At 42.1% G+C, this 17002-nt stretch overlaps 1 protein-coding gene across 1 annotated transcript; it reads right to left on the bottom strand.

Moving 5' to 3' along the window:
• Positions 1 to 1989: 1989 nt before the first annotated feature.
• On the bottom strand, positions 1990 to 16631 carry NEK2 (NIMA related kinase 2). The gene is made up of 9 exons (XM_035110547.2): positions 16469 to 16631; positions 13542 to 13759; positions 11551 to 11791; positions 10057 to 10139; positions 9727 to 9853; positions 9400 to 9622; positions 8514 to 8568; positions 8368 to 8438; positions 1990 to 2987 (listed from the first exon to the last, which is right to left on the bottom strand). The coding sequence occupies exons 1-9, from the start codon at positions 16562 to 16564 to the stop codon at positions 2758 to 2760; spliced, it is 1344 nt and encodes a 447-aa protein (XP_034966438.1). The 5' UTR covers positions 16565 to 16631; the 3' UTR covers positions 1990 to 2757.
• Between the last annotated feature and the right edge of the window lie 371 nt (positions 16632 to 17002).

The raw sequence follows: 17002 nt of genomic DNA, 5'->3' as shown, positions 1-17002 counted from the left end.
GGATTTGCATAGGGGTACCGTGGAAATTCAATCAGAGGTAAATCTCTTTCAAGACGGGTGTGAGCCAACGTAACACAAATGTGCATTGGCTCGGGCAGTGTGCCTTCTCCTCACAGCAGGATTGTGACTGTAGAAGAGCGTGTGATTTGCATGCAAAAGGTTCCATGTTCTGTCCCCTCCTTCTCCTGGTAGGGCTGTGACACACACATCTGAATGAAGCCCTGGAAAGCCACTGCCAGTCAACAGACCCAATACTGAGTTAGATGGACTAAAGGTCAGATGCAGAAGGAGGCAGCTTCCTCTTCTGCCCAGTGCAGCTGCCCCTTCCACAAAATCTTCCCTCGATTGGGCGGGGTGAAATCTCTGGAGCAGATTTTGGGGTCACGTGGGAGTTCTAGGGAGATGGTCCCTGCTATCACCAGGTGCAGCAGGGACCAGAAGTCCTGTTGTGCAAACAGAAAGTGGGCAGACATTGGATGGTGCCCAAGGATGTTTGCTTCCAAATGTAACCTTGGAATACAATGGGACTTATTTCTGAGCAGACAAGCAAATCCTCAGCAGGAGGTAGCAGTAGCATTGCTGGCTTGGATGAGGACCCTAATCCTAGACTCCCTCAGCCCATTTCTGCTGCACCTGGAGAACAGCTTCCTGTTGGCCAACTAGCCACACCCACAAAGAGCAAGAACTTTGCTACAGCTGTAACGAGTTTTCTGCAGAAAGCCTATTTATTCTGAGGCCACGATAGGCTGGTGAATACTAGTCTTAGGCTCCCCAGCCTTTCTTCGCTAGACCATAGGATGGCAACATGGAGAAACCAGGTTTGGTAGGTTGGTTAGACCTGCCACTGAAGAGCAGGAGGTTTGCCACAGTTGGTTGTGGGTTGTTTCTGGGGGTGCAAGGGAGGGTAGCTGCCATTGCCCCTTTGGGCTGATGTTAAAGGAACACCTCATGGGGGGTTGCTTGTGAGTGGGTTTGCTCCTAGGTGAGAGACTGGAACGGATAGGGTGAGATATTATTTCCCCTAGGTACCAAGACCAAGGTGGAAAGCTGGGGAGCTGCTGTGTGGGGAAAGCATAACTGCAGCTCATGAGTGGGATTGGTGGGTGTTCCAGCACTGCTTTTTCTAGAAAAATAGCACTAGATGTAAAGAGTACTGCAAGGGTTTGGAAAACCTAGCTATTCAAGTGTCAGTGGAACATGTTGCTATAACAGCTTAAAATTCACATTTCCAGTTACTTTTGTACAGTAGTTTGTAAACTGGTATGCAAAGGGGAGGCACAAACCAATGGAAACCAAGCACTTATCTGGCATAGTTCTCACTGAAGATAGATAAGCCATTTCTAGGCTGTAATGCAAAATTTTGTGTGTGTGTGTGTGTGTCCATGTGTGTGAGAGAGATTTAAGTCAACAAAAAGCCTGCAACTCATGTGCCATGTGCATATGACCAGGCTGCAATGAAGACAACAGCTATCCCATTAATTCAGAACATGCATGTACAGTGGTACCTCGGTTTACAAACACAATTGGTTCCGGAAGTCTGTACTTAACCTGAAGTGTACTTCCCCATTGAAAGTAATGGAAAGTGGATTAATCCATTCCAGACGGTCCGTGGAGTACTTAAACTGAAAATATTCAAACCAAGGCGTACTTAAACCAAGGTATGACTGTATTTCAGAGGAACTGGGTGGCCAAGCTTTTCTAAAATAGTGTGGCATGTGAATATAGGTTAAAGCTGAATGCATGGGCCAAATTTATTTGACAGTAAGCTCTACTGAAGCAGAAAGGAGTTAATTTCACATATAGGCACTTGCAGCTGAGGCATAAGTCTGGATCACCACATCAACAGAGCAAGTGCACCATCTTCAGGCCACTATAAAATTAAGCTATTTAAATTCGATCCAAAGTTTTGGATTAATGAGAGACCAAAAGTGGCTTCATACATTCATCACAAGGTGCGAAAATGACAAAAAGGCATAAAAGACTATTTACACTTCTGCTTTTAATAACATGTTGCTTCATCCAACGAGTATGTATGCATCCTGACCTCTAAAGTCCACATATCTCCTGGGAAATTTATGACCTTCCTTCAGACGTAAGAACTCATATACAACCATATTTAATGTATAAAACCTCCCATGAGAAATGAATCTTTAAACAAAAGGCTACCTGTAGATTCATTTCCTCCAGTCAAATTTTGGTATCTACTCCGTTCTGTGAGGATGTCCTGGAACACATTACATACTTGGCTCTTTTTTAAACATTTTTCATTAAACAATGTAACATTACAGAAAATTTTGGAGGGCAAATAATTCAGCTAATTAGAAAGAAGGAACAGATATTGTGCTAGGTGCAACATTATGCTTGTAAAACATCCAACTATTATATGCATCTAAATTAGAGACTCAAAGAGAATCACTTCCTTAAATCTCATATCCAGTGTTGTGCTATTTGTTAAAATCACATCGTAATCATTAAAAAAAATCTAGCTAACCACACCATGAATATTTATATTTAGAACTGGCCTAGCAATGCAACACTAGCAAGCCAAATGCACAAGAATGCAAACTCTAAGGAAAAGAGTTACTCGCATACAACCACACAATTATTTACATTTATTTACATAGAGTTTAAAAGACTATTTTAGCACCTTTTCTAAAACAATCCTACTCAGATTTTCATCATAAATGCCACAGGAAACATCAGCTTAAATGACACTATTGAAAACATCACAGTTCTGTACACGATACGCACAAATATTCAGCGCATTCCGAGAAGCTGGCGGCTTTTGAGCTGGTAATGTTTCTCCAGCTCACAAAGGGCTTGAGCCCGCAGATTGGCAGCATAGAGACGCTTCTTCAGATTACAACCTTTTTCTTTCGAGGGGAGGGAATTCTCCAGGCTGTCCTCAGAGTGAGCATTTTCTTTGCTTTCGTCACCAAACTGAACCTTCTTTTTTCTCGTAAGAAAGACTGGCAGCGCTTCATCATCTTTAAAAAACAGAAAGATGCTTTTCAAATACTAAACTCTCACTCACTGAATATTCATTTATTCTTTACTCTGGGGGTGGATAACTTCTGGCTCTCTGATGTCGTTTGGACTCCCAACTCCCGCCATTCCTTATTGGCCATTCCATGGAGCTGGAGTCTGACAATGTCTGGCAAGCCAGAGGTCAGCCACCTCTAGTTCACTTCCTTCCATTTTGAGTTTTCAGCAAAGTCTACAAGTGTTCATACCCCTCTACAGGGCGAAATTTTGATTACAGTGAAGGCTCCACAGCTGCCACACTCCTTGTAAGAAAAAAATTCACCGAGATCACTGCCTTTTGTTTGGGGAAGTGTGTGTACCATGCTAGTTACATGGGCAAAAGCATTCAGTACTACGAATACTGAACCCAGCCAGATGTGCAGGGTATTATTATTATTAGTAGTAGTAGTAGTAGTAATTATTACTAGTAGTACTGGTAACAATTGCTGCGGATGCTGCTGCTGCTGCTGCTGCTGCTACTACTACTACTTATACCCTGCACATCTGGCTGGGTTCAGTATTCTTATAGGGCTCATCTGGGAGAAAGTGCCTTCTAGACTGTACACATTATTGCGAAGGGAAGGATTATCATATAGAGATCTTCTGTGTGTGAAAGACAGAAATAAATCTTGTTTGCCTTAGGAGAAAGAGCCAACGGATGAGGGGCCTTGTTTTTTACTTTTAATTCACCCCTGAAGGACAATATTGGTCAATGCACTTTTATTTTATAAAACGGAAGCAATTTGCAAGTATGAACCAGTTTAAAACCATGTCAAGTGGGTGCAGCATAAACATGCTTAGTTGAAGAAGCTAAATTTCATGTGTGGCAATTGTTTATACACAAGAAATTGGCAAGTGAGCACTTTTCATCATGTATATATTCTCCTTACACCCACAGTATATAACACTGCTCCTTTACTGAGTTTTAGTGTTATGTGTTTTTATTATTTTACACTGCACAGGAGGCTACATGTTCCAGATAAAAGGGTGGTTTCACTGAATGCTACAGGTTTTGATTTTATTACGTTTATACTCTTCGTAGTAACTCAGGCCACATCCACCTATACATTTAAAGCAGTATCAGACCACTTTAACAGTCACGGCTTCCCCCAAAGAATTTTGGGAACTGTAGTTTGTTAAGGATGCTGAGTCGTTAGGTGATCCCTATTCCTCTACCAGAACTCCAATTCTCAAAGTGGTTGACCAATCAATTGTTCTTCCCACAGAACTCTGAAAATTATTGCCATTGGAGGAGATATGGGGAGTTCTCCTAACAACTCTTAGCATCCTTAACAAGCTACAGCTTCTAAGATTGCTTGGAGGAAGCCATGACTTTTAAAGTGGCATCATAGTATTTTAAATGTATGGTGCACACATGGTCTCAGACTGCATACCCCCCCCACACACACATGGTCACAACCAGCTTGGGAGACAGTTTATGCCAAGAGAAACTGGCCCACGATTACTTAGCAAGTTTTGTAGCTGAGGAGGAATTTGAATACAGGTCTCCCTGTTCTAAGAGCTAGAAGTCGAGCAACATCTGGAGGTTCCCCATCCTTGATCTAAGAGCAATGATTAATCATGGTATAAGTATCTCAAGCTCAGACTTCAATTTGGAAGCAGATTTCTTCTCCACTGGTCAAGGGAAGTGTCAGATGTCAGCAATGATGGGCAGCTGCCAATGCCCATGTCCAAGGAGAGCACCCCACTGCCAATGCATGGAAGCCTCAGGCCCACCTTCAGCTGTCATCTTCTATTAATGATGCAACAAGGAGAGGTAACATCCACTGACTTCATCCTCTTCTTTGGGGAAACTAAGGGAGAGGTCAGTAATTTGGCAGTTTTGAAGGAGTGTCTAGACCCTGGAAGTAGCACTGACCCTGCTTATCAACTGATGGACATAACCTAAGATTCTACTGGAAGCAGCAGCAATAATATTTTTATTTATTTGTTCAAGTCATGAGAGAACTGAAGGAAATTGGACAACTAGAAGGACCCAGGGGAAAAAACAGCCCAACTTTCCTTGCGTTAGGTAAAAGCAGTCTTCTCCAACCTATTGCTCTCCAGATGTTTTGAACAACTCTCAGCTGCCAGCAGCATGGTCAGAGATGATCAAGTTATAGTCCAACACTCCTAGTGAACAGCAGGTAGGAGAAGGTCCCAACTCTGAAGATACTAAATACTATGCTCTCATGTCTGTTCCAGAACTTGGGAATGCACTGCCAAACTGTGGCTACAGCATTATATTTGTCTTTATCCCCAGCCAACCAAACCCCAAGTGCATGCCATTGTATTTTTTTTCTCCCACTCATCCATCCCTTCTCTGACCCACCTTTGGACAATGTACCATTTACTTTGATAGTGTCAGGATTTTCTCCTTTATTTAAAACAAAAAACAAGCCCACAAATTGTTCAGCTTCAAAACCCATTCACCCATGGTATGTTAGCCCGCTTCAACTGCAGCATATATCTAAAACCTGAAAGTAATCCCTGCACTATATGTCATGGAACCATATCTAGATTTTGGGTACATCTAGACAATAGCTGAAGATCAGTAATAAGAAAAGCACCAATAGCTGCCTTTACTATGCCTCTTTTTGAGGAGTCACTGGGCCTCATTTGCACATCACAGTAAACCATAGTTAACAGTTTATCATGAGCATGCTGCTCCAGGGCACTTTGCTCCTTGATGCTAGAAAACAGGAGAAACAGACCATGCTCTTTAGCTTAGCATTATGCTAAGACAGATATGTTGGTCTGCTTAGCTCCAAGAAACACGGGATTAGTAAGCCAAGAACAAACCTAACTACAGATCTTTACTTCTTAGGAGTGAAACAAACTATGATGCCTGACTTGAACATAACACTAACTGTGGGATTGTGGAAGCGCAAGTGGAGAGCAGCTTGCTCATAGCAAACCATTAACTGTGGTTTACTGTGATTCACAAGCTGGACCAATATCACAAAGAATTGCCTGAATGTAGAAGTAGATATTCAAACAGGCAGACTTATGCGTTGAGCTGTAAACAAATAAAAAGTAAGGCTTGTTTAAGGCTGCTTGTGTTTTGCTAGTCTGTGGCAGCCATTTGCCAGAAACCATGGGCAGGGTGGAAGTAAGATAAGAGCATTTTTCTTTCCTCATTTGCCTTTTGCAAAGTTTCAGAGGGCTTTGTCGTCATTTTAGGATCAGAATTCCATGGTTGGCAACGCTTTAGAATTTTTTTTCAACAAGAATCTATAGCAATCGTTGACCAATTACATGAACACTCACCTAACAAATTATTTCCTGAATATGCATTGTGTTTGGAGAGTGGAACTGGTGGGTATACAGCTTTGCTTACCATGAATGTTTTGGTAGTAATTTAGCCAAGCAATTTCTCACATCAAAAATATATTAAAAAGGTGACTAGTGGGCATGAAAATGAAGATATTTTGCAAGTTAAGGGGGATTCTTATGTTAAAAGAGCCTACTAGTCAGGCCTCCTTTACAATAGTTTTGAATAGACTTTAATACCTCATTGTAAGGCACAGAATACCTTTTTGATGCAGCTTAACTGCAATGCTTTCAGATTTCTTTGGCCACAGGAGATGTGAAGGCCCAGAAAACACTGGGAAAACTCAGCAAGCCCACCTTTGAAGGACTTTCAGTCAAAGTCCCCCCCCCAACCAAAAATTACATATTTTAATGATAAGTAAAGCCATAGAATGCAGCCTACATATGGAACAATAAAAGGCTACTATATGCAAGAGCTGTATTATTACTGGACAGCATCCAGCTAGGTAATATTCTGAATGTACTCCCTGAAATCAATGGACTTAAAGCCCATTAGTTTCCAAGGGGCATCACCCAGATAATGCAATTGTTACATTATTACTCAAGTCAAGTGGGTTTGCCCAGTGATGCAGGGCTGGAGTGGAAAAATATCAGTTGCAACCACAGTGGCTTTTTTTTTTTGCAGAAGCTTCATTTTGATTTGAAGACTACAAAGAAGTTCACTTCCTGAAGATGCTTTGATACCACACCATTCCTTTTTGATAAGTCAGATAAATAAGAATTCTATCATCATTTAAGTTCGTGGTGATTAGCGAAGACCTGTTTGTGATTTTGAAGGGAAAGCCATTACCCACAAAGAAAAATGGTATTTTAAAGAGGCTACATTATTTGCTGGATTTCTTTACTACGAGTATTGCTCAAACAACATACTAGAATTTGCGTTTTGCATTGAGTAGACACCCCTTGGCAGTTACTCTGGTAGGCTTCCAGAAGTCCACACAGCTAGCTGCATGGGGTTTTAGGCTTCTGTTTATTATAAAGGAGCCACTCATGCTGCCTAACAGCTTTTGAAATGAAGAGGGAGGGGGGGTCCCAAAGAAAAGTAAAGGTTAAAGAAAAAAAATCAAGCTGCATCAGTTCATGGTATCCCAGACTATATGCCTAGAAAACAGCATAGAACCTAGAATTGCAGTGTTTTAAAGCAAGATATATGAAAATTGACTACAGTCAAAGAAAAGCTACCTGTATTTTGGCTGCTTTTGAATGAGGCTTAAATCCCCATCTAGTTTGGATATACATTAGGATGTACAGCCCATTCTAAATGGCCTCCAAGAACAAAAACCTACTAACTAGTAAGTCACCACCATATAAACCCCAAGGTAGCCTAAATTAGCCTCTTTGCACAGCCATTTACAAAATGGTAAGTTAAAATATATTTTATTTCAGGATTAACTTTAGAATTCAAGTAAGCCAAGATTGGCTCCAAATCGTAAACACGTAAGGTGACAGAGGTATAATGCACACACATAGATCTGGCACTAGAAAGTGACAGCTGAATTGTAGAAAATATTCACTGTAGTCATGATGCCTCCCATCTTGGGTAGCAGTGGTATCTAAACTAGGCTTAGCAGTTAAGTAGCAGCAGAGGCAAAGAGAAGCAGAGGTTTAGGTTGTCCAACTGTTCATTTGTCTGAGTGGCAAAGATGTTAAACACCTCTGCCACTGACCAAATCTTCAAGGAATTCACAGTATACAGCACTTCAGAGGCCTCCTCTTAAAGTCATGGTTTACCATACAGATGAGAAGCATCAACAGCTTGAAGTATCCAGCATTTACTACTGACAAAGGGAAGTACCACCACAGTGGGCATCCAATCTGGCCCCTTCATACACATATTAAGCCCAACCTAAGCTGCCGCCGGTATTAAAACATACTGGAGCTGCCAGGAAAGCTAGCTTAATATCCACCATAGAAGGAGTGTTACTAGAGAGGTCACTAGTACTAAGGCTGGTAACATCTGGGGATTCCTGGTTTAGCAGTCCGTTAAGAGCTTCCAACATCTTCTCCTACCTGGGCATGTCGCTGGCTGCAATAGCTTCTGGTCCTTGAATAAGTTGTAATTCTTCACCATGTTCTCAGCCCTGTTTAGAAAGGAGCTGGTTAATAAGAGAAAAGCCTTTATCCAAATAAGACACCTTTAGACATTTTAAACCAACCTAGCCAGTTTTTCTTCTGCCAGTCTCTCTCGAACACACAGTTCCCGCTCTCTCTCTGGAACAAAAGACAAGCCATGTTATCCAATTGCAGACAATGTGCACCCATGACAGCTTTTTATTTTGACCAGTAAATGCCCATAGGGAAAGCAGCATGCAACCTGCATAGTATGTGAAGGCCCTCTGCTTCTATGAAGTGTGTCCTTGGCTTATTATAAAAGGATGAACAAGATCCATAACGGAAAACACACGCAAGCAAAGTAGTGTCACTGCATCCATGTTTAGGCACCATGAAACTATTAGTTGAATAGTGCAGGTGCATTCCAAGTTACATATGACTTAACCCTCATTCATTCCAAATGGGCTGCCACATCATGCATGCAAGAAATGAGGGAGGTTGCAGGTGGTGCTGTGGTCTAAACCACCGAGCCTCTTGGGCTTGCCAATTACAAGGTGAGCAGTTCAAATTTGCAAGGCGGGGTTAGCTCCCGCTGCTCTGTCTCAGCTCCTGCCAACATAGCACTTCGAAAGCATACCAGCGCAAGTAAATAGGTACTGCTGCAGCGGGAAGATAAATGGCGTTTCCAGGCGCTCTGGCTTCTGTCGCAGTGTCTTGTTGCACCAGGAGTGATTTAGTCATGCTAGCCACATGACCCGGAAAGCTGTCTGTGGACAGACTCTGGCTCTCAGCCTGAAAGCGGAGATGAGCACTGCACTCCATTGTCAAATTCAACTGGACTTAACTGTCCAGGGGTCCTTTGCCTTGCAAGAAATGTATTAACGTTTCCTTCATGTCACCAAAGGGAATGCATCCCACTCCCCATTGAAGGCACTGCCGGAGCAGGATGGAATCCAAACCCCCGCATCCCATTGCTGCATTACTTCTTACGTTCTAGCCTGTGTTCTCTCTCTTTTATGGCTCGCTCCCTCTCTTGTAGCTGCTGCTCTTTCAGTTTCAGCTCATTCACTGGAGTTCCTGAAAGTCTTTCTACTTTATCTTGCTCTCCTGATCGCCGCCCTCTTCTCTCCACGTTTCTCCCTTGCTCCTCCAATACCAGGTTGGCTATCAGAGGGTTCTGCAGAATTTCTTCAACTGAAGGCCGACAGTAATCCTTGAAATCAGGGAGACTTATTATAGTCACTGTGCAGAAATGTTACGTTTAAAAAGCCATTACAATTCTTTTTCGGGCAGCAGCACATTTGGGGATCAAATTACCTTTAGGTGCAGCATCTTTGTGATGAGTTCATTCAGCTGATCTGAATAACGGTATGGGATCCGCCTGAACTTCCCTTCCCTTATCTTTTCTGCCAACTCTTTTTGGTTAAAGGCTGTGAATGGAGGCCTAGAAAGAGTGAACAAACATGATCTTCCACTTCACCCCAGCATCAACTTGAAATGAATTCTTATTTATTTGTTCTTTCTAGAATGTTTTGGTGCCCATGTTTTGATTTAGTTGCTTCTTCTCAAGAGCATGACAATACTGAGAAATGAGTTTAAATGCTGCCAAATACCTGCCTAGAAACTTTTGGCTGGTACTATACTTACGACAACGCACACAACTCGTAGAGAAGACATCCTAAAGACCAGATGTCAGATTTCTCATTGTAGGACATGCGATTTATTTGTTCCTAACAGGGGGGAAACAGAATATATTAGTTGTTGTTGTTGTTGTTGTTGTTGTTTAGTCGTGTCCGACTCTTCGTGACTCCATGGACCATAGCACATAGCTGCCAAGTTATCCCTTTTTTTAAGGGATTTTCCCTTATGCTGAATAGGCTTCCTCGCGAGAAAAGGGAAAACTTGGCAGCTATGCCATAGCACGCCAGGCACTCCTGTCTTGCACTGCCTCCCGCAGTTTGGTCAAACTCATGTTCGTAGCTTCGAGAAAATATATTAGTATTAGGCGCTTAATAATTAGTTTGCAAATTAGATTATATGTGGCCCCAAAATTGGTTACCAGTATGCATTCTGGAGTATTACTTAGGAGTTAAGCATTAAAAAAACACATAGTAAGTATAATAAGATGAAAAAATATTTTTTAATAATTCCAGTGGCACCTTTAAGATCAACTAAATATAAGCTTTCAAGGTATGAGCTTTTGTGTGTAATAAACACTTCTTCAGATACTCTGAATCCTACGTAGTAAGTAGCATTCCATAATGGCAATAACACTTTTAGTGCTAACTCAGACTTGCTGCTTACTGTATTTTAGGACTGTCAACTTGTCCACCTTTTGACTTGACCATGTCAATATAACACTGAAAGAGCAAGGTCATATTGGAATTCAAACCTGTCTCCAGCAGTTGGCGTTAAGAGGGTTAAGGCTTGCTTTTCTTAGTGAAATTTACCACCATTTTTTCCCTTTTCTAGAAATGCATTCTTTCATAAAATTAGTAACAATGAATGATACGAAACCAATTAAACTGAGCAGTTTCTAAGCTGCAATTCACTTTTAAGACTCCCCCTAGGAAGCATATATTAGTATGTTAACATTTAAATATTAAGAGAAGATTGAAGGCTCCAAAATCGGTTAAGGAAGCACATGCAATTAAATTTCCATGACTTTATGAGTTGACATGTTTTAAGCCCCCTGCTGATTTTAGGTATGTTTTGCATTTTTAAAAAAATTACCTGCTTTTAACTTTTCTTATGGACAATTCCAGTGTTGTTCTGTTTTTTTGTAAACTACTTAGTTTTTTATGATCAAGCTGCATATAAATATTGTAAAACAACCGTGTCAGTATTTACAAGTTTTACCATAATTTTAAAGCAGAACACAACATTTAAACCAGTGTAATTTATTTAATTCTTCTCTATTAAATATTTCAGTTGTTATTTCTGCTCTCTGAAAGATATTCTGGTGATATTTTACACAGTATACAGCATGGTATACCTTGACTTGTATTTTGTAAACAGAACAAAACATGCTATATACCAATTAATTTAAGGCACTGCTGCTGAAAGGTAACTTAGATCTGGCAATCACAAAGTAAAAATGCTCAAAATGCAAAGCAGTTGCTTTCATCTTGGGACACTTACTGGAGACATATAATATGGTGTGCCAACAAATGTTTTTGCAAAACTGGTATCATGGTGAAGTATCCTGGCCAGGCCAAAGTCACCAAGCTTCACATTCTTCTTGCCATCAAGGAAGATATTTGCTGGCTTTAGGTCCCGATGAAGCACAGTGTGGCCACCATCACTCCTTCTGTGGCACTCCTTCAAAGCCAAGGTCAGCTGGGTGAGGACGCGAAGGACAAAGTTTTCTTCCACATAATGTCTTTTGAAAGAGGAAACAAGTGGTTATTTTGAGTACCTTTAAGCCAAAATCCATTCTCTCACTTTCAGCCCATTTTCAAATATTCCATTACTTTAGTAAAGAAATTCGTGTTCCCCAAGTGCAACAATTTTCCCATAGAAGTGAATGGTTGCCATTCATTTCTTTGGATAATGTGCTTTGGATATATGTGTTTTGTTCACAAGCATACATGAAAGTAACTGAAAGCTAACTATAATCCCCTGAAAGAATCCCACAAATATTGCCTTGTCTTATTATCTAAATCCCATTTGTCCTTGGTATTATCTCCCTGCTCCCTAGTCCTTTCTGAGGCAGGAATTTCCCAATTATGCTAACACTGAAGAAAAGAACAGGAGACATTCTTGTTTCTCTTTGCCACATTGCTGAACCTCTGAAGACCTCCAGTACTCGTAGAGCACTTGGAAGAGAGACAGTCTTATCTAAATCTGCATACATGCCAGACAAGGAATCTCTCCTTTGCTAGTCATTATCTTATTCAAACTTCCACACAAGTGAGAAAAATCCCCACCTCTTTCCCCAAGTCCAAGAGGCAGACTCTTGTCTCACTTGCACAGCTGTTCAGAGTAGATCAGAATCTAAAGTTGCTGTTTATTTTTCTACAAACCCAAGAGAAGCATGGCTGCTGCTCCAGGCCCTCTGACAAAGAATTTGGGAGACAGCTTTTTCTAATATTACTCACCCAAGCATGGAACAGGTAAAACTGCAGATCACTGGTAATCCTCATTCTATTATCCCAATGCCAAAACTGTAGCTATCCCAAAAAGTTTAAGTATAAAGGATATTCTATCTCTGGGCAACTACCTGAAAGCCCCCACAATCATTTCATTACTTGCTAGGCAGATTAAACTTTTCACCAGTTTTTTTTTTAAACACGGGAAAAATGCAGTGCCAAAACAGAAGGATTCCAGCTCAACAAATTAGACATTTTATTTATTTAATTTTATAAAGCCAAGTGCAAGACATTACAACTTTTAGGCTATTTTACAGAGGGACATGGGTTCCTTGTGAGCAAACTGTAAACTGTATTTTTTAACTCTTAAATCAAAGATTTTGATGCATTTCAAATTTAGTACATCATGTTGTAATTTTAGGATTATCACAACTGTATTGTAGTGTTCACTACTGACAAGGGTGATATCCAAGGCTAAAACCCCTCTCACTGTATATTTTTTTAGTTGCCAGGACAGTCAAGTTAATGTTTTAAAATGCACAGGACATTGTCCTCATTTCCTTGATACTCTCTTGTAGATTTCCTATTCTAAAGCAAACAAACAAACAAACTGAAGTAATAAAAAAATAAATAAAAGAATGCACAGGAATATTCCTCCTGAGGATTACAGGGAATAAAGACAACATTTACTAAGTATGTAATTACTTAGGAAAGCGGTCGTCCGTGTCCAAGCAAACTGTTATTTTCCCACAAGCAGGCAGTTTGTGTAGCAAGTAATCTTATTTACCACATGGTAAAGCAAACTACTTGGTTGCCTGTATGGTTTAACATCTAGCCAAGTGGAAAAGAAAATTTCGCCAGTGTGGTAAAAATGGTCATCTCTGCTCAGCAATAATCTTGCACCTTTAATGACAGTTGGCTCAAAAATTAAAAATCACAATTATTTCCGGTTGCTGGCTTAAAATACCTGTGACCTCTCATAACTAATTTAATAACCTACAGCACCAGATAATGTCATGATAATCCAGAAGTTTTACATGCCTTTCTTTTGTACATTTTGCAATCAGAGTTGCCAGGTCTCCACCTTCACAGTATTCCATCACAATATAAAGTGTTGTATTTGTCCTGTCAATTATACGGTCATAATAACGGACAATATTCGGATGTTTTAGTTCACGAAGCAAGTTCACTTCAGAAACAAGCATTTGTTTTTCAGATTCTGTCATAGATCCATAGTCAAGTTCTTTCCAGACCAAGACCTGAAAAAAGGAGCAAGTCATCTCTAGACAATAAACATATAAAAAAACTTAAAACAATACAATGATTTAAAAGCTCAGTGGACTAGCATCTTACCGTACTTTAAACCAATATAAATCTCACCCCCACTCCCGCACCCAACAGCAGCAAACCTGACCTCATCTCTCCACTGCAAGAGATTCACACCTCATTTTATTAGTGTATTTTATTACTTGTGGTAGCTTTGTAATTTGAGATTTTGCTCATGGCAAATCTTCCCATGCCAAACATACTAATAAACGAAATCTGCAACTTCATTCTAAACATCTAGCCAACCTAATGCACAACTGCAGAATTAAGAGCACAACACAGTACAATGTTCTAATGAGGTTGGGGAATCCTTTCATGTGCCAGAACCAATCTGACGCTTTTGCTAGTGTTATAAGAATTTTGAGGTCATATATATATATATATATATAATAATTGTTCATAAAACATGTACATGAATGTACAGTACAGGCACATGTCTGAAGCAGCACAGGAAGACAGGCCTTTCTGACACCATTTTGACTCTCTCTCTGACTAGGTGTTCCTCTGCAAGGAAGAAGGGGGGTGGGGGGAACCTTCTCATTGTCTCAGGAATTAAAGTGATAACCCTGGCATCCTGATACCTGAGTGCCAGACAAAAGGGTGTGATTAACTTGGCTGGGAAACAGGGAAATGTAAATATCTCTCTTTTTTGTTGATTAGGTTTTGGGGGCAGGGGGCAGGGTCCAGGATGCTCAGATTACTGCCACCAGACCTCCCCTTTCATGATGTACCTATGATGAATCTAGGGAGGGGGGGTCTTGGGCTACACCCCTTCTGTGACATATGGATGATGCTTCTGGGGGGTGGGCTGAAACCAATTTCAAATTTCTTTTTAAGGGCAAGACATCTTTGTTTGGGGCCTTCCTTGTTCTCCTGCGTGAGAGGAAGGACCCTGTTGCAACAGCGAAAATAAAAGTGCCTTGCTTCATACGTCCTGGTTTGGTCTCTGTTATTTGGTGGGCAGGAGACGCTTAAATTCGTCTGTTTGCCTGGATCCTTGGGCTCTCCCTGGGCAGGATCAATTTCTCTGGGTTCATAGGAACCAGCTTAAATTTTACTTCACTAGCATATGTATATTTATTTATTTATTTATATTTATACCCCGCCCATCTGGCTGGGTTTCCCCCGCCACTCTGGGCAGCTTCCAACAAATACCAAAATACATTAAAATATCACAGATTAAAAATTTCCCTAAACAGGGCTGCCTTTAGGTGTTTTCTAAATGTCAGGTAGTTGTTTATCTCCTTGACCTCCAATAGGAGGGCATTCCACAGGGCAGGTGCCACTACCGAAAAGGCCCTCTGCCTGGTTCCCTATAGCTTTGCTTCTCGCAGTGAGGGAACCGCCAGAAGGCCCTCGGCGCTGGATCTGTGTCCAGGCTGAACGATGGGGTGGAGACGCTCCTTCAGGTATACAGGACCGAGGCCATTTAGGGCTTTAAAGGTCAGCACCAACACTTTGAATTGTGCTCGGAAACATACTGGGAGCCAATGTGGGTCTCTTAGGATCGGTGTTATGTGGTCTCGGCGGCCACTCCCAGTCACCAGTCTAGCTGCCGCATTCTGGATTAATTGCAGTTTCCGGATCACCTTCAAAGGTAGCCCCACGTGTTGTGGTGCAGTAGTAAAAACAGGAAAGGGGAGGGGGGAGCTCAAAGAAATGTTTTTTTTTTTTTGCACCAGGGCTGAGCTCTAACACTGAAGACTGTTTCTGATTCCAAGCTTTATTTTGCATCAAGCTTTCTTTGGTGGTATCCCTATGCATATGTTTTAAGACAGGGATAGTGAATTTGTGGCCTTCAGCTTTCTTTAGACTCCAACTGCCTTCAGCTCCAGGCTACATGAGCATTGATAAGGCTATCGATTCATCATGATGGCTGCATGCCACCTTCAGTGCCAGAGACAGCATATCTCTGAATACCAGTCACTGGGGAACAATAGCAGGAGTGGCCTTGATTACTGGCTTCCCTGAGGTATCCCATTGGCCACTATGAGAGAAGGACACCGGATGAAACCCCCAGCAGAGAAAGGAGCAACAGGAGCAACTGCAGGGCAGATAAAACTTCTTCCTGCACTGTATTTGCTGCTCCTACTGCTATGTTTGCATAAGAGAGCTGCTGGACTATTTTTGGAGAACGATACCCCTGCTCTAATTTACAGCAGCTGGCCTTGACACTGGAATTCTGGGTGTAGAGACCTATCTGATGACATATAACTAAATACTGTAAATTCATCATCATCATCAGTGTTTTTTTCTGGGAGGACGCAGGAGTATGCATATCCCTAAACATTTTGTGAATCTGTACTTTTGTCCATTTACTGTTTATTTTTCCTGATTTGAACTATAAAACGGTGATTTTCTTGAGTCAAAATGAATAGCCCTAAACATTTTAAATAGGGGGGAGCATTGATAATAACACTAATAATATAATATGGCCTTTGGCCTTATCCAGTAGGGCTCTTCTCATGCTCATAGAGAATCTAGGGAGTTGTAACACAACAACATCAGGGGAAGCACAGCGTTCCCACCCACTGGCCTAGCCCCCGCCCTTACGCGGGGCATCAGAAGGGCTCCCACAATCCTCCGGGTTTCCCACAATCCTCCGGGGCTCCCCCCTCCCCCCGCTCGCAGCCTCTACTCACCTTGCCGTCCGACCTCCGCCGCACCTTCTGGCACCTGCCGTAGGAACCGGCGCCAATAGTGAGAAGCACCTCGTAGTCCTCCGGGCGGCTCGGCATCGCTCCGCGCTCCGCGGCGGCCAAACAACCCAAACACAGCGGAACACGCAGCCGTCCCCCAGCGCAAAAGACGTTTAAAACACGCCGCGCCTGCCGCCGATTGGTCTGCCGCTGGCTACGCCCGGCCGCCCGCCCTCTTTCCAATTGGCACGCGCGGCTGCCGAGGTCACGTGGCTCCCAACGGCTGCTCCTCTGCCCGGTCGCTAGGCAACCGCAGCTGCCGCTGGCGCTCGAGGGCGGCGCGAGAAAACTTGGGGCTGAGGTATTTTGGGTACGTTGCTTGGCACGCGGCGGAAGCGGGTTCCAACTTGCGCTTTGATCGTGCCCTGCCAGTCAAAAGACGTCATCAGGCAGGCGACGAGAATATATTTTTACCAAACCGAACAAACCCAAGAGTCGCACATAAGTCGTTACTTTTGGTTTCATATCGCAGGCATT

The sequence above is a fragment of the Zootoca vivipara genome, chromosome 3 (assembly GCF_963506605.1).
Source record: "Zootoca vivipara chromosome 3, rZooViv1.1, whole genome shotgun sequence".
Classification (NCBI taxonomy): Eukaryota; Metazoa; Chordata; class Lepidosauria; order Squamata; family Lacertidae; genus Zootoca; species Zootoca vivipara.
The sequence above is the reverse complement of the archived record's forward strand: the minus strand, read 5'-3'. Positions and strand labels throughout refer to the sequence as shown.